This window comes from Blennius ocellaris (assembly GCF_963422515.1).
Source record: "Blennius ocellaris genome assembly, chromosome: 2".
NCBI classification, from domain to species: domain Eukaryota; kingdom Metazoa; phylum Chordata; class Actinopteri; order Blenniiformes; family Blenniidae; genus Blennius; species Blennius ocellaris.
The window spans coordinates 17,097,764-17,122,955 of NC_137651.1; the positions used below are offsets into that span (position 1 = coordinate 17,097,764).

General features: G+C 41.8%; 3 protein-coding genes across 3 annotated transcripts in view; 1 reads left to right on the forward strand and 2 right to left on the reverse strand.

The window, feature by feature from the left end:
* The window catches only part of LOC308140580 (von Willebrand factor A domain-containing protein 5A-like), a gene marked incomplete at its 5' end in the record, with an annotated part of 43,836 nt that extends 19,384 nt beyond the window's left edge, over positions 1-24,452 (forward strand). Inside the window, 2 exons of the mRNA XM_080510416.1 lie at positions 23,937-24,060; positions 24,164-24,452. Of these exons, the coding sequence (XP_080366542.1) occupies positions 23,937-24,060; positions 24,164-24,243 (204 nt within the window). The 3' untranslated portion in view covers positions 24,244-24,452. The remainder of the gene's footprint in view (positions 1-23,936; positions 24,061-24,163) is intronic.
* Positions 1,402-8,346, reverse strand: LOC308136643 (sodium- and chloride-dependent GABA transporter 2-like; the record flags this gene model as incomplete). The annotated part of the gene is made up of 14 exons (XM_080505081.1): positions 1,402-1,509; positions 1,983-2,153; positions 2,263-2,363; positions 2,494-2,596; positions 3,325-3,462; positions 3,553-3,665; positions 5,260-5,384; positions 5,513-5,616; positions 5,712-5,846; positions 5,931-6,063; positions 6,168-6,252; positions 6,500-6,640; positions 6,833-6,967; positions 8,229-8,346. 14 exons carry the CDS (start codon positions 8,344-8,346, stop codon positions 1,402-1,404), a joined length of 1,710 nt encoding a protein of 569 aa, XP_080361207.1.
* On the reverse strand, positions 8,540-15,637 carry LOC308136652 (von Willebrand factor A domain-containing protein 7-like; the record flags this gene model as incomplete). Its single annotated transcript, XM_080505093.1, has 17 exons — positions 8,540-8,578; positions 9,429-9,929; positions 10,320-10,479; positions 10,662-10,798; positions 11,166-11,455; positions 11,588-11,680; positions 11,767-11,925; positions 12,135-12,267; positions 12,522-12,740; positions 12,917-13,033; positions 13,122-13,234; positions 13,628-13,797; positions 13,882-14,077; positions 14,171-14,305; positions 14,791-14,887; positions 15,064-15,297; positions 15,395-15,637. The coding sequence occupies 17 exons, from the start codon at positions 15,635-15,637 to the stop codon at positions 8,540-8,542; spliced, it is 3,036 nt and encodes a 1,011-aa protein (XP_080361219.1).
* Positions 24,453-25,192: the final 740 nt, after the last annotated feature.

Sequence of the window (25,192 nt, forward strand, 5' to 3'; positions counted from 1 at the left end):
ACATCACACAAGCTGCTCCCAATCTGCCTGGCAACACACACGGCTCCTCTGATTGGCTGGACCAGTAACATGATGGCTGACCACACAGTGCTCACACACACACAGTAGCTTAGGCACCATACTTTTCAATGCATTTTAATGCTGATGGCGATGACTCAGCATCAACACTTGTTAGCATGCCAATTAGCATGCTACAAAGTTTGTTCAATTGAGCTGAAATTTGGAGGGTGGCCTCATGGGGGCGCTGCGATCACGGCGCACTAGCTAGTTAGCCGCCACGCTAAGCTAATTGGCTCAGCATCTCAGAATGTGACGTAACTCCAGATTCCAGGTCAGCCACACCTGGGACGTATCCTCTGCGCTTTTCAGGCAAATCGCAGGTGTTAGCATTGCATGCTAACAAGTTTCTTCAAATGAGCTGAAATTTGGAGGGTGGCCTCGTGGTGGCGCTGCGATCGAGAATCACTAGCTAATGACATGGTTTCCACGTACTTATATCGCAGGTGTTAGCATCGCATGCTAACTAGTTTGTTCAAATGAGCTGAAATTTAGAGTGTAGCCTCGTGCTGGCGCTGCGATCGAGAATTACTAGCTGACCACATGGTTTCCACGCACTTAAATCGGTGCTAGCTGTTAGCATCGCATGGTAATAAGTTTGTTCAAATGAGCTGAAATTTGGAGGGTGGCCTCGTCCTGGCGCTGCGATCGAGAATCACTAGCTAATGACATGGTTTCCACGTACTTATATCGCAGGTGTTAGCATCGCATGCTAACAAGTTTGTTCAAATGAGCTGAAATTTGGAGGGTGGCCTCGTGGTGGCGCTGCAATCGAGAATTACTAGCTGACCACATGGTTTCCACGCACTTAAATCGGTGCTAGCTGTTAGCATCGCATGCTAAAAAGTTTGTTCAAATGAGCTGAAATTTAGAGTGTAGCCTCATGCTGGCGCTGCGATCGAGAATAACTAGCTAATGACATGATTTCCACGTATTTTTCACACTACCACGGACTCGCTCGGCAGCAGGGGGCGGCAGGTGGCAGGCACAATAAAATTTCCGCGGGAATTTTCTAGTATTTGTTTAAAGTTTCATTTCACTCGGTTGATTTTACCGAGCATTATGACGCAACACAATTAGGTTTCTATAACAAACTAACCCAACCAAAATCAATCGTATTTGCCTTCAGTATTTACAAAATGTGGAAAGGCATTGCATATGTGTACTTGTGTAGAAACACAATATTGTGAGGAAAAAAAGATGACGATAGGCTTGAATTTTACAGCTCTTCTTTAATGAGTACATATAATACAATGGGGGTAAAAGAAGGAGGGGGAGAAATGACTACTTCCAGAAGCCTCCATGGTCTTAGATCATAGTTAATAATTGCAGAATTCACAGAGATCAGTTGATGTTGAACAATTGCATTTGCTCTCCGGTGTCCTGCAGCACAATTTCTCTCTTTTGGGAGAGTGGATCTCCGAGATCAGACTTGCACAGGTGGTGGAAACGCTAGAAAACGTAAAGAAATGTTGAGAGAAAAGTTAAAAGAAATGAAATTATATGAACAGGGCAAAATAGATTTAAACACAGTTTTTACAAACATCCTAGTTTTATTTTGGATTACATTAGTTTACAAACTTTTCTTCACAAAAACTACCCGAATCAAAATTATTATTGAATCGCAATAACAATAATGCAAAAAAAAATAAAATAAGATAAAGCCTCAAAGGGGTATTAATGAAACAAGAGGCATGACTTGAACCTTCTCCCTTTGAAAATTCAAAGTAAAATCCGATGTAGTGTTTGAGGTTGTGTGCACATATTTTAGGAATCATGTGTTTGGAAGCACATTGGATCATCTTTAATTTGCTGTTCTTAAAATGATGGCTAAATGGATAACAATACAAAATGTTGAGAAAATTTACAATGACAATCACATTCTTGATTTCTTATTTCTTGAAATAAATCAAGGATTGTCCCACCTGACTGAGGGTCCCGGTTCCAGTAGCCATCTTATACAGTGCCCATCCAGGCACAAGTAGGATGGAGGAGAGGCAAAATAGCCAGCCCAACACATGAGCCCAGTCTGGGTACAAGTACCACCGGTTAAAGGTCAGAGGCGTGTACTCCACTAAAGAACATATAAAAGAGCCCTGATGACACAGAAATGGTTTAGTAGTGGATCCTGTTAAATGCTGACTGTATTCAGAAACAGATTTGATCCAGCAGAGTGCTAAAAAGAAAAGAAAAAAGGCAACTCACCAGTGAAATCAGTGGGGTGATGTAAAGCCAGCAGATTTTGAAGAAGGGGTTGGGTCGAACACCTGTCATGTCCTTTATAATGTCAATCAAACGATCGGCTCCTTGGTGCGAAATGAGAGTTCAAAAGTATAATGACATCAGACATGCTTGTTAACACTTCTGCACTCTTAAATGATTTCCCCCACATACAGAAAATACTATAAACTAATACATCAAGATCAGCTTACTTACCAAATATCCATCCAAGAGCCAGGGTTTCAAACACACAGAGGAAGAGGATGCAGCCTCCATTACAAGCATAATAGTCAAACATCTGGAAAATGTACATACCACCCTGGAAACAACAGCAGGGATGTTAGATATATCATTTACTCTCATTGTCTCATAATACATGGAATCTCAGCTTTTATTTACTTGTTGTGCAGTTTGTTTGTGTGGCACAACTGGGTTGACATACGTATTTTACATGGTGTAGAGCTGTGTTGTAGAAATGGCTCATGTATTCCTTCAGGCAAGGTTCTTGTTTTGCTCTACTTTGTAATTTCAGGGTCCTCATTTTTTCAAGGTTAGAAAAGGAAAGTTATTTCATGCAAAATATGACAAATAATTCATATTATTACTCTGCTGCAGTAAATTGAGAGAGGAGACCCATGCTGATGTCAGATCTTAAAAATATTTTCATTAAGGTAAAAAACAAAGAACAGCAAAACATGAGTTTCCCGGGGTGGAGATTTTAGGATCTTTGTTTGCATTAATTCAATCTCAGGAAGCGTTAATGTTTGCCTTCAGTCAAGCTTAACAACTATTTAATAGTTACTTACTTGAAGAAAGAAATTGGTTTTGTATCTTTGAAGAGCTGGACGGAGCTTTTTGGTGTTTTTTAAAATACCTTTTTATTGCAGAAGTGTTGTAATTGTGACTGTTTTAACAAACTGCAGCAGTTTATGTGAAAAGGGCAAAGTCAGTTTGACCTCTAGTTTATACTGTCTAATATAATTTATGCAGTAAATGACACATTTAGAGTTGTGACTCCTAAATGTCAATGTAACAATTGGAACTGACTTCAGTGATCATGACGAGCTGGCAGAAGAAGCACAACAAGCAGAAGAGAAGGAGGAATTGCTCTCGTCGGCCCGGCCTGCGCATTACTTGGGGAAACAAATCTATGATGGATGTCATCACCACCTCTAATGCAATAAACTGTAGAAAAAAAAGACAGAGCAGAAGCAGTAAAACTGAAATGTGATCTCTTTTTTTTTTTTAAACAGGCCCTCTGCACGTGTTTCTTACTTGTGTGTCCAGGCCCAAGACAATGAGCATGACAAAGAAACAGATGGACCACAGTTGAGGCAGAGGCATCATGGCTACGGCCTGAGGGTAAGCAATAAATGCCAAGCCCGGACCTGGAACACAAAATCAGAAAGATGCTAAACTGGTTTTCTTCTCAACTACTTGTCATTTAGTCAAGGTTTCAACAAGTGCTGTCAAGTGAATTTACTAAATACTATTGATGAAGGCAATAATATTTTTTTGATTGCTGAAGAAATGTGGCTTTTTTAAAAAATCTGTTATTTAGTGATGACGATAAGTGCACACTGTCCAGACCAGAGGTGGATCTACGTATTTTTACTACTATTTAAAGTCATTTTAACAGGATGTATCACAGAGGGATTGTTGTGTTGCCAATTGTAGACATCTATTACTTAACAAGCTTCCATCTTCCCAAACTAGAAACATAAATCCAGATGACGCTAATCCCATGTCAGCTGAGCCACCAGCCGGAAGTGTTTAGTATTCAACAAGTGTCTTACATCATTTAACAGCAGGGCTTGAATGCTTGTTGGTGAAACGACAAGAGCAGCCTGAGTTGTCATGTCTTCACTTGTCCAAAAGAGGGCAGCATTGCACAGCCAGGACATTACACAGGGACGCCACTTTTTTCCATTTACCCAACAAACTATTAAAGGCTGTACTGACATGAAATTGGTCTCAACTTTAACAGACCAACAGGGACATCCAATTCCTTCACTGGATGCTGGACCTATCATGTTTCCAGTTGGTTAAACTTACCTACAGTAATTACACAATACAAATCCAATGTAAGGCCACCATTATGCTAGTCTCGCGAACTCCTGCCATGCATGCATGCTTGTCTGTCTGTGTGCATGATTGTATGGGAAACACCACGTTACAATAAAAAAAACAGCACTAAATACCAACAGCAGCGTCAATCTAAGGCAGAGAAAGTAAAAAAACAAAAAACAAAACTAGCACTCACCATCAATTGTAGATTAAATCCATCCTGCTGTAAAATGCTCCACAAAGCCTTTGTTGGTCTGAGTTAGCTCATTCATTTCTGGTGTCAGTTTTACTCTACTCACAATTTCCATTTCTTCTGCAAACAGGCACCGTGAAAAAGGCCCCCGAAGCAGGTCCACTATCGTATCATGGATCTTGCTTTTAAATGTGCTGCCATCACTCCAGATTAGCAGATAATAAAAGTGCATCATCACCCACCTGCTTGCCCTCAAAATTTGATTGGCTGATGATACTGTCACTCAACATTTTAACCCAATAGCAGCGTCCAGCTTCCATCAGATGTTAGCAATGCTTTCCTCTGCTAGCCCCAGCAGAGGAAAAGAGTTGTGATGCATTTAGAGGATATAGGCGATTTGAGTTCCACAAAATAGAACCATTTCGTCTTCTGGATAAAATTGCTAAAGTTGATTGCAGACACAGATTTCAAAATCACTTTTTAATTATTAAAAATAAAGAAAAACTATTTTTGTTGCCCCTGACTGCACACCACTGTTGGTAGATCCCTAAAGGGGAGAACAGTGATTGAATGAACTTGACTCAGCAGAGCTGTCACTTTATTCTTCATTCATGGTTGAAACAGCCTCCATTCTAACATACCAGAATAGAGTTTACCCCTTTATATCATCCAATCAGATCAAGATTAAGTTCACAACCTCTCAAACTGCTCTGAATATGTACCTGACTCTGCCACTTCTGATATGGGAACCCCCTGCTCCTGAGCCATGAAGCCCAGGACAGAGAAGACCGCAAACCCAGCAACAACACTGGTTCCACTGTTCAGCAGGCACAGACACAGACAGTCTCTGCAAAATATAGAAATGTGTCACTTCGTTTGGTAAATTATCTTGAACCAATGTAAGAACCTTATCGAAAATCTATAGACATAAGCGAGGAGAAAAATTTTATCCAGTCACAATAGAAAAATACTTACTTATAGCAGTTGTTGTTGTATTTATTGTAGCTGCCAAGTACGATCAGGGAACCCACGCCGACACTGTACGAGAAGAAAATCTGAGCCCCGGCCTCCATCCAAACCTGTTCCAACAGGGGACGTGAAATTATTCGTTTGAACTGTAATACTAGAACTACAACTGAACTATAGAATTTATAATACAGAATTGATCTTTTACCTGAGGGTCTGTGAGTTTGGAAATTTCAGGGAGAAGATAAAACATAACTCCTTGCTGGGCACCAGGAAGAGTGAGACCACGAATGAAAAGGATGAGCAACATCACGTAAGGGAAAGTAGCAGTAAAATATACCACCTGGAACAAAACAAAAACATCTGAGGCATTTTCGAATGCACGATATTTATAGGTTTGATATCGCCTTGTGTCACACATGTTTACTTTTCCTGTGGACTTCACACCTTTCCAGACACAAAAGTAGCAGACGACCCACATGACAATCAAACAGCAAAACACCTCCCAGCGGATACTGCCTATCTCCTCAATCCCCCCAGAGATGGCCAGGACTCGTCGTCTAGAAACAACGAATATGCGCAGATGAATAAATGCAGCATGTTAGACTGAGTGCAGTGTGAGCTAAAATATTGAGTTACTGTATTAAGAAGTAGTTTGTCCTACTCCCAGAATTCTGTGGCTGCAGAGGTGGAGTTTGTCTGGTTGGTCCACTGTTCCACGTTTTTGGTTGAAAAGTCGTCACAGTCATCTAAAATGATAGAGAAAAAGACACATTCGAACAACGAGGACTCAGATTTCCAGATGTTAGAATTGTTTTCTTTTTACAAGTAATTTGTTTAAAAACAAAAACAAACACAAAGAAAAACTCAAATTTTATGTTTAAAATGTACACCACGTGGCTGTTTGCCTGCAAAATGTTTTGTGGTTTTTATCATATTGTTTCTCATATGAACCCAAAGTGAAGAAAATAAACCAGACAAACGTTTACGTCTCACCTGTGTTCCAGTAGTTATCGCAGCTGGCCCAGGGGAGCTGAGAGCTGAAGGAGAACACAAGGTAGAGCAAAGCCCAGGACAGGATGATGATGTATGTCATGCAGCTGTAGAAGAGGATCAACTGCCCACCAAAGCCGATACCTGACAGGGCAGATTTGGAATCTATGGTTAAAAGAATAACATTCAAAATAACGATCATTTATAAAAGCTGCTTGTTATTTGGAGTCATAGTGAGCTCAGTGACCTCATCGACAATGGAGAATGAAATTCCGTGCATTATATAGTGCTGCAATAATGTTTAGAAAATAAACACACAAAACAAAATCAAAAAACCTTGTGCCAGTGGGCAAAGCTTCCTCCAGCTGGTGATGCCACCCTCCTGAGTGTATTGACCCATGGCTGTCTCCAGCAGGACCAAGGGTATGCCACATGTCACCACAAACACCAGGTACGGCACCAAGAATGCACCTAAAGTTACAAAGTATACAGTGATGCACACTTATACTGCACTTTCTGTAGAACAGGGACATCAAGGCACTAAAGACAGTTTAATTTTTTTTTACTAATCTGAGGCACACACCATTAGTCTTGCACACCAATAGTGAGGGACACACACTGTATATATCCATAACAAAACACATCAAATCGTAGTACAAAGGCAGTACTTGAACTTGAAGCTAAGTATTTGAACAAAGGACCTTGATATTTGTTTTCCCCCTTGCTCAGTACTTTCAAGTTAGTGACACAAATTTTCTTCAAATGAATGACTTAAATAAGTTAATCTATTCTGCTCGGGAAGCATGTCAGAGTTGATGATTCCTAGTCTCTGAAAACAAGAAACTAGAAATGTGTGACTGCAGAGATAAAGAGTCTATTGAACATTCAACAAGAGAAGTCAAAGTTCTATAATAAAACCCAGAAAAAAGAGAGAAAAAAAATCCTCAAGCAAAGATAGTAAAATTACTGGGCAGTCCTGGAATAAATGCAATGATGTTCCATCAATTGATTTACATTGATCACAGTCTGTGCACACAATCTTCAATCTCAGATTAATGAAAATGATGAATTTGTAGAACATGTAGAATTTTAATCAGTATGTTGAATCTCAATATCTGGTCTTTCATTGTCCTGGTCATGTCTTGTTCTAATGGTTTAAATGGCTTGGGAGGAGGCATTATGCAGTGATGTGATCTCTGGACCGCTGGTGATACAAATACCATGTGTTTGAATGCTTTTCGGACCATTTTAGTACAAGAAAGATCACAGGTGCACTGATTAATTTCCAATTTCACACCACAACACAGATATCTATATATTTTCTATTATATAAGCTGTATCTCCATGAAAAAAAAAAGAATTTTTCATTTTGTAATTAATATAAAGAGAAATTATGAAACATAGTTCAGTTTTGTTTTTTCAGATCACATTTGGCTCCCTTTGTCTTTCCAGGTCTCATTATGATTGATCATGAACATCAGAAGTTACTTGATACTTTAAAGGACTTTTGCCTTTTATAAAAACATCAATTGACGCAATTTTTCTTTGCATTGACAGTTACTTAAGTTTTTTGAAACTCATTCAGTGGGAAGAATTTTGTTGTTATTATACATCCATTACAAGCAGAACAACCAGCTTGTGGCTAAAAACCTGCAAATAAAAAAAAATCAGGTTCTGTTGAATTTTTAAAATAAATTGAATGAAGCATTTAGGATGCATGTTCAGTGCTTACCTCCTCCGTTTTTGTAGCAGAGGTACGGAAACCTCCACACATTGCCCAAGCCGACGATATTTCCCGCAACAGCCATGAGAAATTCTACCTTACTTGCCCATTGTCCTCGCTCCTCCATACTTACCTGGGATGCTTTTGGGGCATTTCTTTGGCCCAACATATTTAAAAAGACACTTCTGAACTGTGTCTATCTCTTGTACTGAGGTTGTGTTGCTGGACTTTGTGTGTCACAACACAACGTTCGCATGTAATGGCCAACCAGTTGAAGAGTTAATAAGTTTTCAGTATGAATGTCGCTGTAATGTTCTCCTTCAGAGCTCATAGAAGTTATTATATTTGGCCTCAAACATCTGGGAGAGAAATTGATCTCAAAATGAGAAATAAAAAAACTTATTTCAGGGTACTTTGACCTTACAATAAGTGAAACAAAATCGTAATTTTTAATGTAATCGCCTTTCACTAACTACTTTAGGAAGCCTTCTAACACCTTTCCTTAACCCTGTGATGTCATTCAAGGGGTTAAGTGAAAGTCGCTAGATAAGGAGTTAGGAGGGACATTTCGGGCGTACCCAATGCACCAGTGGTTCGTAAGCTAGAGGAGGTTCTAAAAGAAGCAACAAGCCTCCATTCCTTTGTTTAGTGAGAATTCGGGCAGTCCTTATCATGGCGGCCACACTAAACACTTCCGGCTTTAAGGAAAAGTCAAAAGATGAGATAGGAGGGACAATTCGGACGTAACCCTAGGTTACTTTTAAAGAAAGAAGCTGCCAGTGGCAAACTTTAAATGAAGTTTATTAAAAAAAAAAAAAAAAAAAAAAAAAGTGGAGTGAGGCGGAGACGGTCCGGGAACAGGGGAAACAGCGTATGATCAACCCAGTGCTGTGAACAAAAAAAAAAAGTGAACGCCGGCCCGAGCGGCTCAAACATCAGACCGGCCCACCGGGAATTGTCCTGTTCCTCCTGATTAGCCACTCCGGGCCTGAATGAAACAGACTAGGATTCCACAGCATCCCCTCCCCCTGTCTTAAGTGCAGGGTAGAACAAAAAAGTATGATAAATAAAAGATTCTGTGGCGTTATTATGTGAATGTAATGTAATAGTTGCAACAACGACAATCATTTTGACCAGCAAAACATTTGTAATCACATCAGTTCAAATCAATAGCACAGCTGAACAACAAAAAATAAACACGGCCGTGACTGTGGTCTGTCCAGCTCCACTGGTTTCTGTGCTCCGGTCTCTCAGATGCCGCTGCTCACCAGATTTTAAATGACAGCGTTTCATGTTTCCGGCCGTGTCCCACACCAGCATCTCTGCCTTCGCGGAGCAACAGCTGGACGTGTACCTGACCCAGAGTGGCTGCGATGAGCTGGGCACCCATTCAGAGATATTCAGAGGAGGGTCTCCATACTTTAATCTGGCTTTATGCTGATGATGACGGTTTCCGCTGGTTGTCTCTTCCCTGTGTACCTGTTGCTGATCAGGGCCTGACTGGGTCTTTACTGGGGTCTCCTCCATGGGTGGAGGACTATGGAATACGGTTAGATCCCCTCCACCTTTCTGCAGCTGGAGAGCAGCGAGCCCGGAGCGGCCGACATCTGACACGGCCAGGGACACACTCCAGCTGGACTCGTTGCAAACAGAAGAACAGCTTGCCCGCACTCGTGCTGCAGTACAGGACGGCGGGGAGGTGTCCGGATCCTGACGGGGAACACAGCGAGAGTGCACAACTATCTTAGATCAAGCATGAATGACTTGCGCAGTCAAAGACGAAAACAAAATGAAACCATAAATCAATAAACATAGACTACGAGTTTCACAGTGTAATTTTGTGCGGCGGTGGTTATTGTGCAGGTATTTCTTTTTTGAAATGGTATCATTATAGACAAGGGGTGGAGTTCGAAACCAATATAGAAAGATGTGCTCTTCCTTTTTGCTTATTATTGAAGCTGCATCTAATCGTCCCACACCTGGTGTATATAACACTGTCCCAGTAGGGTCCCTGGTCAGCTTCATGTTAATTATTTTAATAAGATTTGTGTGTATCTGAACAGGTACAGCGCTGATATGGAACTTTTGGTCACTACTTACCGGGGGCACCACGGTCAGGTAGGCCACTGCATAATTTGTGTCTGGAGAATCGAGAGCATGCACAGTGAAGGTGAGGGTGACGGAGGCTCCTGCCTGAGCTGTGGCAGGAGTGTGGAGGTCTACCTGGTCAGGAAATGACCCTTGTGCTCCAACAAGGAACCTGAAGTTTAAAAACAACAAAAACATATTTCTATGAAACATACTGAAAACCCCCCCCCCCATCAAAATGCTCAAGAAATATTTTAATTCCTTCCTTTTTGCAGTAAGACATGGTTCTGTCAGTGAAGGATGACAGGAAACTTCACTTCTGTTTATTTCATGATTTATGCTTCCTGGTTCTACCTGTGCGGTCCCCTGGTGTGAAGGTATCCACGGTCATCATCAGCAGTCAGACTGAAGAGTCGGGCTGGCCCATGGTTCAGGATCTTGAAGGTCACCATTGTGCTGTGACCTGGTACCAGACGAGGGATGGTTAGCACCTGGAGAGAGAGAGAGCGAGAGAGAGGTTTGGGATTTAACAGATGGTATCACATAATGAACTTGAAAATAGATCAAAGCTTTGATTTCTTGAAAATAAACACTACAACTGATAAAGTAACAATAATATTTTAGTATTTGTCCACCTTGGTCCAGAAAAATGAAAAGTATAGGGTCAGAAGAAAGTATGGTTTATTTCTATTTTATACTGACCTATACTACCTGCTTACCTGTTCCCTTAATTCTTTACTAGCATTCAGTAAGTAAATATACCAGATGTTTTATTCAACCTTTTCGTTTCCCCCCAAATCAGACTGTAGTCTATCGCAGCAAATGGCAGCCTCATGTAGCATTTCCGCTGCTGATTACCTCTATCTGAACGTAGGTGGGCTGCACCATCTCTGCAGAAACCCTTTCCAGCTTGTTTCCTCTGCTGTCCTGGCCTGTAAGTCGAACGCAGAAAGGAACTCTGGGAACCGGGTCCACCAATCCCACAAGCTCCTCCGTGGAGTGAAATGAGGAAGAGGAAGAAGAAGAGGAGTTCAGCTTCACCCGCTGAAGGCTCTCCCCTCCGGCTGCCAGCAGTGTTGCATGACTGAAAGATGCCTCCTCCTCTGAATCCAGGCCGGTGACAGCCAGCACCAGGAAGGCAGGGGCACCTGAAATCAAGAAGGAAAAATTGTTTTGCTCATCTGCAAGTACTTTCAAATTTGTCTCAGTAGCTATGCTGTAATTGGTCCTTTATTGCTACAGCTATCTTTATATTTAGAGAATATATGCAAATTTCTGACCTGCCACAGGACTGCCCTCGACTCTGGCCAGTCCTGGGTGCGTCTCATTGGTAACAGTGGCAAAGTAATACAAGAAATCGACACTGCTGTCACCTGGTGGCGCAGAACAAAAGTTTCATCTGAAAACAGTTCATGCTTCTGATAATCTCTTTCAGGCAAGTCCTGTTGTTCTTTTTTACCTATTGCATTGAATGTGAGGTGTCCGTCACTCTTGGCTTGTAGCTTCCACTGACCAGGCTGAATTGGTTGAAGCAAGCTGATGCGGTACAAACCCTGGAAGTGCTGCAGCTCAGCAAGGGGGCCTTTTCGATTGTCATTCAACAGAGACTGGTTTTGGCCTGACCGGAAGAAGAATGTGAACAGATGGATTCAGTGTAAGACTAAACTTGGTATGAAAAAAGTTGTAGTAGACAGAGTATTATAGTAACACTCTAATGGGTCAAAACAATTATATTACAGTTCGCCAATCAACGGTTCACGTAGCAGAATAATGGTTCTAATACGGTTTCTGATGGGATTATCTAGAAGTGCATGCTATGGTGGATACCTGAGGGATTGGTTAGGATGCACTCTGTCATAGTGCCAGAAACATGGAGAGTGACATTTTTGACTGAACCATCAACTCTGAAGGAATGAAGAGACATCAGCTCTTGGTCACTTTCCACATGCAGAAGAGTCACCTGGAGAGTTGAAAGAAAACAAAAACATGCTAAAAACAAATGATTTCAGGTGGAAAAGAGTTGTAAGAGAAAGGGGGAGGTTTACCATTTAAAGTTCCATTATTAGAAATGTACCCTAAGGTAATGTGACCAAAAGCTGACTTCATAGTGTTTGAATTATCTTCTAGCACAGCTGTAAGTGAATGGGAGGAACTGATTGTGTTGCCTCTGGAACCTTTTTTCAGATTTACACCAGAAGTGTATCAATGATGTACCTTCTCAGCGGCTGTGTTGTCCTCCACTATGCTCGAGACCCTGTGGATGTCAGAGTTGGTGGTGAAGATAGTGAGGCCGCCTGATACGAAGGACAATGAAGAGTAGAGCGAGAAACGATTAGGGGAAGGAGCTTCTCGACTCCTCTTTCTCCTCCCGTTCTTCCTTATTGCTCTGCTGTCTCTTGTATAGTTGGGGTCTTCGGTTAAGAGAAATGTCACCTGTGGGAACATCAGATCAGATCCAAGGTGGTTGAGCTGAAAGATGTGTGTTTTTTGTGCAAACATGGCCTTCCTCTGAGAGTTCCATAGCATACGAAGATTAAAACATTAAAACACATCGGAGGAATATACTTCCGGAAAAGAAATGACCTGGTCTTATCAGTGATTCAACAAACCTTGGTCTGTTTTTCCAGGGCGAGGGCTTTAACTGCATCAAACAAATGAGCATCTTTGGGGGATGCGTCAGTGAACACAAACACCTCAGACAGCGGTGGACTGTGAGTGAGAGCCAGCTACGGAATACACAGGAAAAGAGCTTTTTTGTCACAGTGAATGCAAACTGAACGTTTGCCTTGGGAATTTTTCAGCATCAGAACGTACCTGAATGGCCGAGAGGCACATCTCAGGTTCATCGCCTCCTCCCAGGGCCATCAGGTCCTCCATGTGCTCCATAAACTGGTTTGGATCTTCCGTCTCATACACTGGTCCAACCTCTGTAGAAGAAAACCTATGTAAACTGTGTAAACTATACAGTCTTGTGATTGGAAGGAAACCTGCTCTACCAACTGAGCATAGTTATGCCCTATTTTCACGTCAAGCGTGGCCAACCAATTCCTCATAGCAGCTTTGCAGTTACGTTTCACATGACATCATATCTTCAAAATTAGTCTCCGATTTGATCATTTGTTGACTATTGTCTTCTGTCCTGTGCGGCTTTCTCCATTTGCAATCCAGTGCATCATTTGGAATGTTAAAGAGGGACTTGTGTCCACATGAATGCCCAAAAGGCCTTTTTAAAACCTTCTGAACCAGGACACTGCAAATCATTGTTCTAATTATTTATAATACAACATGTTCGTCCAAAAATAAAGAAGGTCTGCCTTCACCTGGATCATGGAAGGGCACAAGTAGAAAAGTTCCAACCTGGCCAGTGCTTTTGGCCCGGCTCTGGATGATGGAGTGAGCGCGGAGGCGGGCGGCGGTGATCTCTTCAAACATGCTGCCTGTAGTGTCCATAACAAACACCAGCGCAGGAACCTGCCTTACGCTGAAGAGTCTGTGAAAGGAAGTTTTGCTGAGATATTCAATTCAAAATGCAAAAAGCTTGTTTATTTTAATGAGGCATTTATTTCCTGCTCACCTGAGGAAGGCTTTGTGACCAATGGTGTCTCTCAGATCTCTAAGTACAGTCAGTGTTGCCTCAGTAGCCAAAGCAGCAGCTTTAGCATGAAGGTAATGATGAGGGGAGAAGAGAGGCGAGGTGCTGTCCTTGTTGATGCCTCCTTTGGCCATCGAGTGGCGACTGCTGTCCAGTATGCCTCCATGACTGCATTTGCCTGAAACGTGTAAAATGTCGCATTGTGGATTTGAAAACCTATTGAAATCCAAGTTCGTTTCTTTCTCACAAAATGCTGTTTGTGCTGACACACCTGCAGGCTTTGGAGGAAAAGTGTTGAAGTAGCCTGTGGTGAGCAGCACAGGCTCGTCCTGTGGATTCATCAGTTGTGGCAGTAGGTTGTTTCGACACGTGATGCTGAAGCACTCCATGCAGGTGGGAGTGCCTTCTGTCAGTAGGAGGAACTGGAGCTTAACTTCACGCCATTATGCAGGAACAATATAAATTCTGATTGATGCTTGGCAGTAGTGATTCAGTATAGCTTATCAATTTATATATCATTGTGAAGTGAGAAAGACTGTAATTTGTGTGGAATCTACCAGCTAATAGCACAACAGTGATATAGTTTTAAAATAACACACAAATAGTTTAGTCTGAGGCTTGGATACTTTACTAGTTCAACCAACAAGGACAAACATACATGCACATATAATCATCCATGCATACAATTAGCCAAATGGGCCATTTAAAGATACCAGCAAAACCTGTCTTCATACTGTAGAAGGAAGTTAAATGGGAGAACATGCAAACTCCACACAAGGAGGACCATGGCGTCCTCAAACCAAGGTGTTCGAGTTGTTGAAGAACGATCTACCTGCCACAAGATCCGTGTCAACAAATGGGCCTGTAGTGAAATCACAATGTGTGAGTTACCATTGGCTACAGGGACGGCTGGCTCCTCTGGTGAGAGTAGGTGGAGGTAAATGGAGTGCTGGCCCATCTCAACCCAGTTACTGTGGCTGTAGAAGTCCTGAGAACACAAAGCATTTATTTATTTAGCAGTTATTTCAATATAGAAAGCAAAACGGGTCTGGAAGGATTTAGTGACGACGGCTACGTTTTATGCAAGTTGTAATTCCTTTAACGCTTTTCAAACCAGAAACTATCAAATGTTTCGTGAAAAATTAAAGCAAATTCAATGTGTACCTGCATGGAATGAAAAAGCTGTCCCAAGCTATGACGGGCACTTTGGTACTCTTTCGCTCTGACAGAGAGCACAGTCTGGGTCCACAACTGCCGTAACATGACCTTGGCGCTGTCGATGCGCTCAGAATCAAAGTGGTAGTTTGGGTCTGACCGCGTGGTGCTCAGGAAATCCATGGCTGCGTTGGACTTCACCACTTCTCCAACCGCTCTCCAGAAGCCACGGCCCAATCTGGTCTGGGAGACAATAAAGGATATAGAATAGTAATTCACTTTATACTGAACTGTTGATAACTATTTTATTATCATGTGAATGCAGTTAGCGTCCCCTCACCTCCTCCTCCGAAAGGCTTCTGTCGTGACTTTTGATGCCATTCAGAGTCTCCAGGGTGACATTAAGGATGGCCTGCTCGGTGATGTACTGGTGCGTGTGTGAATCCCAGGACAGCGTTAACGCGCGCGACCAGAAGTTTGGAAGGAAGCATGTGCACGGCAGGGCCAGGAGGAGCAGGCAAGCAGGGATAAACATGTGCACCTGCATTCCACTTCTCTCGAAGATTGTTCTCCCATGTAACATTATGCCTCTGAGACGCCGTCACGTCGCATCTGCATGAAAACAAAGCAAAAGTTTTACAAAAAGTACACTCTGACGGCTGATTTGAAGGCTTTTAATAGACTGTGTGGCAAATATTTGATTAATTGCAAATTTATCTGTACTGATTGAGAGCCTGGATGAAAACATTGTCACATATTGAGATATTTGGCTGGGCTGAATAATTGCCACTACGTGAATTCCATAAAGCGTTTCTCGCTTGGCTGTCAAATGACCCAATCCCTCTTGTTCAGTAATGTCTTGTGCTAAATTGTTCATGTTGTGCTGGTCATCCGTGTGTCCTTTCTTGCCGCCGCCCGCTCCTTGCCGCCACCACCCCCGATGCGTCCGCTCAGATTCTTCCCAGCCCTGTCCCCACAGAGGCTCCTATTGTTCTTTCTAATCTTTATTCAGATACAATACTTTGGGTTTGTTCTCACAGTTTTTTTTTTCTCTCACAGGGGAGTGACTGAAACAATGCGTGAGGCCTACAGTTCCCTCTATTCTGCCAGACCCCATTCAGCCAATCGGTTTCAAATGACTGGGGCAGACTCTTAAACTGTGTCTCCCGGTTTCGCTCATTCTTCCAGGACGGATGCAATGCCCGATCCTCGATTGATAATTGTAAGATCCACGTTTGTCTTCTATGGCAAAAGGTTTTTATATCGTTATTCACTTTCAGCCTAATATCTTAGTCATTTGGCTCATGAATATAACAGAATAACCCCAAACACAACTTTACCTGTCTTCACAGAGCTTCACTGTGGGACATGTAAACATGAAATGAATCATAGAAGGCATCAATGCATAGTTTTGCATGCTATGGCACTTAATTTTAACTCAAGTTTGTTAACTGGCAGTTGTAAATGAACCTCTCTAAAACGTGCTTACCTTTGTACCAGCAGAGATGTCTCAGTGCAGAGAAAAAGTCTTGATGTGACAGCAGAGGCTTTCAGCACAACCTGTCAGCCCAAGTGTCGACTCCAGTGTTGCTGCATTCTTCTCTCTGGAACAAAGTTATTGAGTCTTCTTGTTGATTTGTCCCTGAACTCTTGTCTCAGACGGAGTCCTCACAAAACATCCACAAGATAACACTGGGTAACACTGGGAAAGGCACTTTGTGGATCTGGGATGAGACTCGAGTTGGCATGGCGTGGTCTCGGGTGCACTTGTTAGGCTGAAGAGTGTGGGGAGTTGGGCAGGGGGTGCAGGGGTGATCCAACATGAGGCTCAAGGCATCTCGTCATAGCTCCCCTACACCCCCTTGTCCCCCCCCCCCCCCCCCCCCCCCCCCCACCCCATTATTGCACGGTGCATTGATTCACCACAATAGGGCCGCATATATTACTGGACAGGGTGTTCAGCCTCGGCCTGGCCCACTCCCCCCTTTGCCCTCCATCCATCACTCTCTCTTTTCCTCACAAAACCAAAGGAAACTTTTCACAACTGCAAACTCCACAGCCCTTTCCTCTCTCCCTACAGGCACCCAGACATCTAACGGCATAGCAGAGAGCGGCATCAGTTGCTAGCCAACGGCAGGGTCAACATTGAACTTCAGTTTATGAGAGAGGGAGTGGTGAAAGGTAACGGTTGGAATATTTCTCAGCTTTGGTGCTGTGTTGTTTGTTTCAGGAACATCACTGTTTTCCATCCATTCAATGAATGATCAAAAATACCTCACCTTATTCTTTTTTAACACAATAGTTGTGTGTCTATATATCTGGTGTTCAAACCATAAAACACCCACAATGAGGTTGTGGTGAAGCTGCACAACTATAAAGGAAATGGAAAACATGAAGAGGAACCACACTACTTGTACTTGGCTGTAATAAAGTGTTATAATCCTGCCAGTTTACTGGAAATAAGTTGCAGTTGAGGTTAAAGGTTTCCGTTCATTTGCTGTTGGGAAAAATTTGTTTTTGTGTGAAAACTCAGGTTGACCTCACTCCATCATGTCTTCAGTAGCTTCCTCTGGAGAGTTTGTGTTCCTGATGGATCGATCAGGAAGTATGGGGGCCCATATGAATGCCAAAGACAGAAATCAGACTCGCATAAGCAGTGCACGGGTATGTTATTGCTGTTGTTAACTCTTTCATCGCCTATCTATGCAGTGGCCTTCATATTTTCCTCTTTCTTGAAGGATACGCTGCTGCTGCTGCTGAAGAGCCTACCAATGGGCTGCTATTTCAACATTTACAGTTTTGGATCCAGCTTTGAGCACATCTTCCCGTGAATAGATCCTCATTCATATAGTCTTTTTTCCCGCTTTGGTTTAAAATAGATACATGCTTGACTTTGCGTGTGTCTGTGTGATTGCAGTAAAAGTGTGGAGTACAGTCAGCAGACCATGGAGGAGGCTCTGAAGAAAGTTGGAATGATGGAGGCAAATTTGCGAGGAACAGAAATTCTGAGGCCTCTCGAGCATATTTATGACCAGCCCTGCATTCCCAGTCAGCCGAGACAAGTACATACACACACACACACACACACACACACACACACACACACACACACACACACACACACACACACACACACACACACACACACACACACACACACACACACACTGCTGCCGGGGAGGAGAGAGGTTTCTAGTCCATGATGGGCCTCAGGTGTGTCTCAGCTCCCTCCTTCGTACCTCACCTGTGTCGCCTCGCTGAACCCCCACCTTCACCAAGATTGAATGATCGAAGCGTGATTTCTGTCTATGTACACAAGTTCCCACAATGTGAGCGTTCAAACAGGTTTCCAGTTCCTGTAACTAATAATACATGTACACTCTCGCCACACACATACCTGGACAGGTTGTGCTGGTTGGACAATATGTCTCCAGAACTTCAATCCATTGTAACAGTTTTCATGCTTGTGTCCACATTCAATGTGCGGATGGTAAACTTGTTTTTTTCAAAGCTCATACTGACCGCACCTCATTCTTAATAATTTACCATACACCTTGTGTATTTCTGAAACGGATGCTTAAATAGATTTTCAAACATGACGATGTGACGTGTGCCGCAGACCTCTTGGCCTGGTCCCCCTTGTAAAAGAGATCTTGATTTTAATTGATTTCTTCCTGGTTAAATAACGACTAGATTTAAAAATGTTTTACTGTACTATACATTTAAGCGAGCAGGACAAGAACATGCATCCATCCATTTCCCATGCCTGCTTTTGCAGTGAAGACTGTACTCATTCTAACAAGGTGACAAACCTCTTTTGTCTCTGGTTTATTTATAAACTAGTTAATAAATTAATACATTTATGGTCCTTCAAAGTGTCTGTCTTTGTCGAATGGGCTCACTCAGTATCTAGTGGATGTGTATCTGGGGAAGGTGCAGGAGGGCAGCAACATATTAAGTTTAAATAAGCTGATTGAGATAGAGCTTCTTGGGGGGTGGAGACTAACTATAATGTAAGGCTAAGTTTCAGTCAGCCAGTGTGCATGAAGAAATGTTGTTTATTTAACCCTATTGGGTGATTTTGACTGCTGCAATAGTTGAGGTCACACTTGAATGTTTCAGGCCGCTCAGATCATTGGTGGTGTCCGGTCGTTCCCAGTGTACAGTGGACACTTATTTATGTTTTTTTTGTGTTTTTTTCCAAACTCTCCTTCTCAGCTGTTTGTCTTCACGGATGGAGAGGTGGGGAACACCAAGGCAGTCATTGATCTGGTGACGAAGAATTCAGGCTCCCACAGGTAAACCCACAAAAACAAATCCAGCAGTGCAGCTCATGTGATAACAGATATTTAGATTTTAGGAGAAAACTGTCGTGTTGCAGGTGTTTCTCCTTTGGGATCGGGGAAGGATCGAGCTCTGCTCTCATCAACGGATTGGCCAAAGAGGGAGGGGGTCACGCTCAGTTCATCACAGGAACTGACAGGATGCAGCCAAAAGTACAAGAATGCACACACATGATCTGTCACATCAAATCATACAACACTACATGTGTTTGAGATTATGGTCACAGCATGTAAAGCTGAAATGCCTTCTACAAACAGTTTTCATTGGAATATTTCAGGTGATGCAGTCGCTGCGATTTGCTCTGCAGCCGGCCGTGGTGGACATTTCCACCACATGGGATTTGCCAAAGAACATGTCTGTCACTGTCCTCTCTCCACCAATCACAGCACTTTTCCACGGTCAGCGTTCGCTGATTTACGGCCAAATCACTGGACAGGTGTGAGCGCCAATATCTCATGATGATTTTTCATTTAATTTCATCAAGTTGTGTCAACAGTGATGTACCACAATCTTCTCATCCTAAATGTGGTATCAGAGCTCAGAGGCTGCAACGGGCTGCGTGACGGTGAAGTACAGCCTGGCAGGTCATCTCACTCAGAACCGGCTGAACTTCAGTCTGAAACCTGAAGAAGATACTGGGTAAAGCAGGATTTAGTTTTCACAGCAGCTTCACATTGCACAAAAGATATGAAATAAGAATAATAAAGAATAATGGGTATTTAAATACTATGACTTAAATCAAGGTGGATTCTGTTTGCCACTGAAAGAGCTGTTCGTAGCATCCTTAAATACAGATTACAAGAACTTTGACGTGAACTAACTTTGATCTGTTGTTTAAAACAGTGAGACAAGTAAGAGTGTGACTGACAAGAGAGAAGTTGCTTCGAGACGTGATGTGAAATGTGTCTTCAGATTAACAGTCCACAGGCTGGGCGCTCGGACTCTGATTCGCTCTTTGGAGATGGAGGGAAGAGAGCCCAGGGGGAACCACCAGGCAGGAGTGAAGGAGAAGGTGGTGGCTCTCAGTATCCAATCAGGAGTGAGCAGTTGTTTCACTGCCTTCATTGCAGTCAACAAAGGTGATGGCGAGCCGATCCAAGGACCTTTGGTGCGTCGGAATGTTCCAGTGCCTGGTGAGTGTATTTCCAATTTCCACTTTTCTGTATGAGTTTGGGCAATTTGTGTGTTTGTTTTTTCTTTTCATTTTTTGAGATGTAATCTCTCTCTCTCTCTCTCTCTCTCTCTCTCTCTCTCTCTCTCTCTCTCTCTCTCTCTCTCTCTCTCTCTCTCTCTCGACAGCAATGATGCCAATGGTGTCCTGTTGTATGGCATCTCCCAGTAAGTAAAACGTTTATTTGCAGTCAAACGATGGTTAAAGCACGATATGTTTGGTAGGACTGGTTCATTCTCTTGCTCTCATTTAGGCATCATGTCTTTCTTATTTCATAGTATCTAAGTCAGCTAGGGCATGTCCTCCACCACAACCGCGTAAGTACAAATATAAATTCAATACATCAAACATTGTTGAAATTAGATTCCAAACACATCAACTCATGTTTCCTGTTTTTTTATTTTTTTTTATTTTAGAACTATGAAATGTGACAAACATAACATATAATGTAAAAGAAATTATGTTCATTGAAAAACTATTTTGGCTCTTGACTTAATTCATGAAGGCATGAGGCGTGTGGCCCTAAAATGAAATGAAATCTTCCAGGTGTGCTGGGCATCACTTTCAATAAGTTGGGGCGGCCATGGATTAGCTGGAAGATTAATATTTTTTCTTAACTTACTTTCATTGATTTTTCTAATGTTATTCTCTGTTCTTTTTTCAAAATTTTAGGTTCATCGAAAAAGTCTTCACTTAAAGCATGTAAGAAAAAAAAATCTTGAATGAACACAAACATAAACATTTAAGGCTTGTCATGTTTCATATTTAACTCTCACTACTAAAAACTAAATTGACAGGTTTTTCAGTTCTTTGTTTTGAATTACATCAATGATTACCTCTTTTTTACCTTTTTTTTGTTAGTGTGGCCATGGCTTAGCTGGAAGATTACGCCATCTCACATTTCCAGGGTTGTTGGCGAACTTGGCTTAAATCTCCATAATAATGTCCCCAGGTGTTTTTTTTTTTTTTCACAAGACACTGAACCTGAAGTTGCAGAAGCATTTTGAATGGCAAACATCAACATTTATTTGTGATTAATCTTTGTGTGTTTGGGTGAAAATGAAATGAGAGATGTTTTCATAGTTGAGCTAAACACCATCCTGGGACCTTCATCCAGGGAAATGACCTAAAAACCTACAAGGTTCATTATACTAATGACGCATGAAAGGCGGCGACAATAAAACTGGTAGTTTATTACGAAGTTACTTTTAATACATTGAATCATGAGCACATGAAAGGTCGGGGCATGTCGGTAACATAGGTGAGACTTTATCAGGGGTGGTGTTTCTCAGTGGGAAGAAAATGGATGACGAAGGATGTGAAAATAATCCAACATATTAAAAGCACGGCATCCAACGTTCTGAAGACAAGCTGGGAATGACTGCCACTATATTGACCATGCTATCGTTACCCTGACGATAGGTCTGTCAGAGGCAAAACCCTTTGAACTTGTCGTGACATCGGAAGGGAGCCCAAATGGGATTTTGCACAGGAATCAAAGTGAACCATCCCTTATTTTTGTGCAGTGAATGATCCACCTGTTTGGCTTTGGTCAGGTCATCTCTGGCTGTAATGGTGTACACCAAGCCTGCCTTCTTTTGCCTTAAAACTTGCCTTAAAACTTGGTACTTTCGAGAGCCCCAACAATCTAGAATCTTGTTACGCCTTCTGTTGCTAACATCCCAAAAGTACTTGTTCCAATCCAATTTAAACTTCTTACACTGCCCTGTGGTTTTAAACCTTTTCTTTTTTACTGTTTTAAGTCTTCTTTTTTTTTTTAACTCGCTTTTTGTGAAGTTAGGAAGTAGTGTACTTAATATTTTCTTGACTTACTTTCATCGATTTTTCTAATGTTATTCTCTGTTCTTTTTTCAAAGTTTTCAGTATGGCATCTCCCAGTAAGTAAAACATTTATTTGCAGTCAAACGATGGTTGAAGCACGATATGTTTGGTAGGAGTGGTTCATTCTCTTGCTCTCATTTAGGCATCATGTCTTTCTTGTTTCATAGTATCTAAGTCAGCTTGGGAAGATCCTCCACGACAACCGCGTAAGTACAAATATAAATTCAATACATCAAACATTGTTGAAATTAGATTCCAAACACATCAACTCATGTTTCCTGTTTTAAAAAAAATATATTTTAGAACTATGAAATGTGACAAACATAACATATAATGCAAAATAAATTATGTTCACTGAAAAACAATTCTGGCTGTTGACTTAATTCATGAAGGCATGAGGCATGTGGCCCTAAAATGAAATGAAATCTTCAAGGTGTGCTGGGCATCACTTCCAATAAGTATGTTTGGTAGGAGTGGTTCATTCGTTCATAAGATGTCCTCTAATGGTGATTAAAACTGCAAATAAAACACCAAAATGCGTATAATGTAAATGTGAAATTTAAAAATGTAAATGACTTAAATGGCATGTTGTCACTTTGCTTCCTCAGGCAGCCTTCACCGTCGTTCGCTGCCAAGCCAGATGGATCGTTACTTTTGTAAGTATGTGTGTGGCAGACATTACCCAAATAAAATTAGAGGAAGGTTATGTTTTTCTCAAATGTCATTAGAACTATCCTCAGTTTAAGAGATGAAAGATGAAAAGTTTTTGTTTTCTCGTGTGGTGCACTGTATAACAATTAACTCTATACTGTAATCTATTTCTTCATAGATTACATTTGGCTTCACATACATTTATCACAAGTTGTTTTCCTCTACAGCCTGTCCTACTGAATGTGCTGTAGAGGAGGATGAAGCTGAGGTGAAGCAGCCACCCTGTGACCCTCTGCTGCAGCTGGTCTCCCTCCAAAATGCTTCAGGTTTCTGGATGCAGGACGCAGCTCTGGCTGCTGCACTGGGAAAGACGATCAAAGAGGTGGAGAAGTCAAAACCTGCCCAGGTGAGTCATTGTCAGAGGTAGGACAATTCAGGGGTTCATCATTCAGCTCCAGGTAGAAGACGGCTCAACCCAGCTGCGAGCAGACCAAGAATCGGTGATGGACGCTATAGACAGCCAAGTCTCTGGGTTGTTTGAGAACTATCGCTTTGGGAATGCTCAGTTTGACTTTGAAGGGGTCACTCCAGAGACGGACCTCCTCTCAGTAAAACATTTGGCTTCTCACTCTGCTGCCTGAGGGTCTAACTTGTGTAGCGTTCTCTTTATGTTCGTTTATTCTTGTGCATGAACTTAAATATGTGTAGATCTACATTCAGTAAATGTTGCTCATGTTAATTTGGTTAGATTTGGTTTATGTCTTTGTGGTGCAGCTGAAACAATGCTGTCTTCAGATTCAGTCCCACTTTACAACGATAAACTTTGTTCGGTTTTTATTCGTTTCTCATATTTGTCGTTGTTTCTGTGAATTAGGCGAAAAGTGAAGTGTGGGCCACCATTCTGGCTCTCACCTGGCTTCACAAGTTTCACACAGATGCAAAGGACGAGTGGGAGATTCTGGCGAGAAAGGCTGTGTTGTGGCTTCAAGCTCAGAATGGTATGACCACATTAATTCATCTGGATATTCAACAGTGTGCTCTGGTTGGAAAAAGTTGATTGTCTGAATCCACGGTTGCTTTTCTTGTGTGCCTTTCTTTCAGCTCCAAACGTGACAGAATGTGTGGATGCTGGAAATGCTCTTCTGGGTTGCAGTGTGCAGAAAGCTGCTCTGGGACTCTGAGGCCTTCATTACAGTCTTGATCACTTCTTCATTGACAGAGTCAGATCCTAAGTTCTATTTTCATGTGAGGATTTTTTAAGAGGTAATTGAAAGTTCTTGTTGCCTCTGTTATTGTTATTGGTATAGTAGAATCATTGAAAATCAATCTCTCTGAAGTCTTTCACCGTATTTGTACCTTTAATCAAATTAAACTTGAATCTTTAAATCAATTGTGTGTCTGTGGCTTCATGTGTGAACTGTAGAAAAAACTGTTTCAGCCCATTTGTATACAAATGGTCACGTACAAACTGTGTTCATGACCACATTGCCACACGCTCAGGGGCTGTTTGCATGAGCTGGGATGTTTATAACTAAATCCAGACAACTGCTGTCCAGAGATGAAAGCTTGATTGAGAATAAAGTAAAACAAGGTTACTGCAAGTAAATGACCAGAAACTGAGAAAAAAGTAATCCACAGAATAAATTACCCAGATCAACCAACCACCTCACAATGAGTGAAGGTCCTTATGGGGCATGTCAGAACAAGGTCCTTCTTCTACCTCTGGAAAGAAAAAACACAAACCTCAAACAAAGGAAATAAAACTTGTGTTGTTGATGTACATGAAAAGTGCAACACATAGTTATTCTCTTGAAAGTAACAAGAAGGTTTACAAACTGAGGATCACAGAAGCCTCTATTTTAGTCGTTTCAGAAAATATCCCATTTTTTTAAATTATTTTCAGAATTTATCAGGGAAAATAAGAAAGTCGCAGTGGTTCAGATTTTCACTTGATGGGTGCAAATGTGGGAAAAAATATCCAACAGCAAACTGCCAACAGTTCGGAAACTGTAATGGCAACATCAGAGAAACAAGGTGTAAATAAAAATATCCACTATAACGTAATCCATTCATGACCAAATTCAGTCAACCAATGAATGGGTGAAAACTGAAGTTTGACTGGGAGGGAAC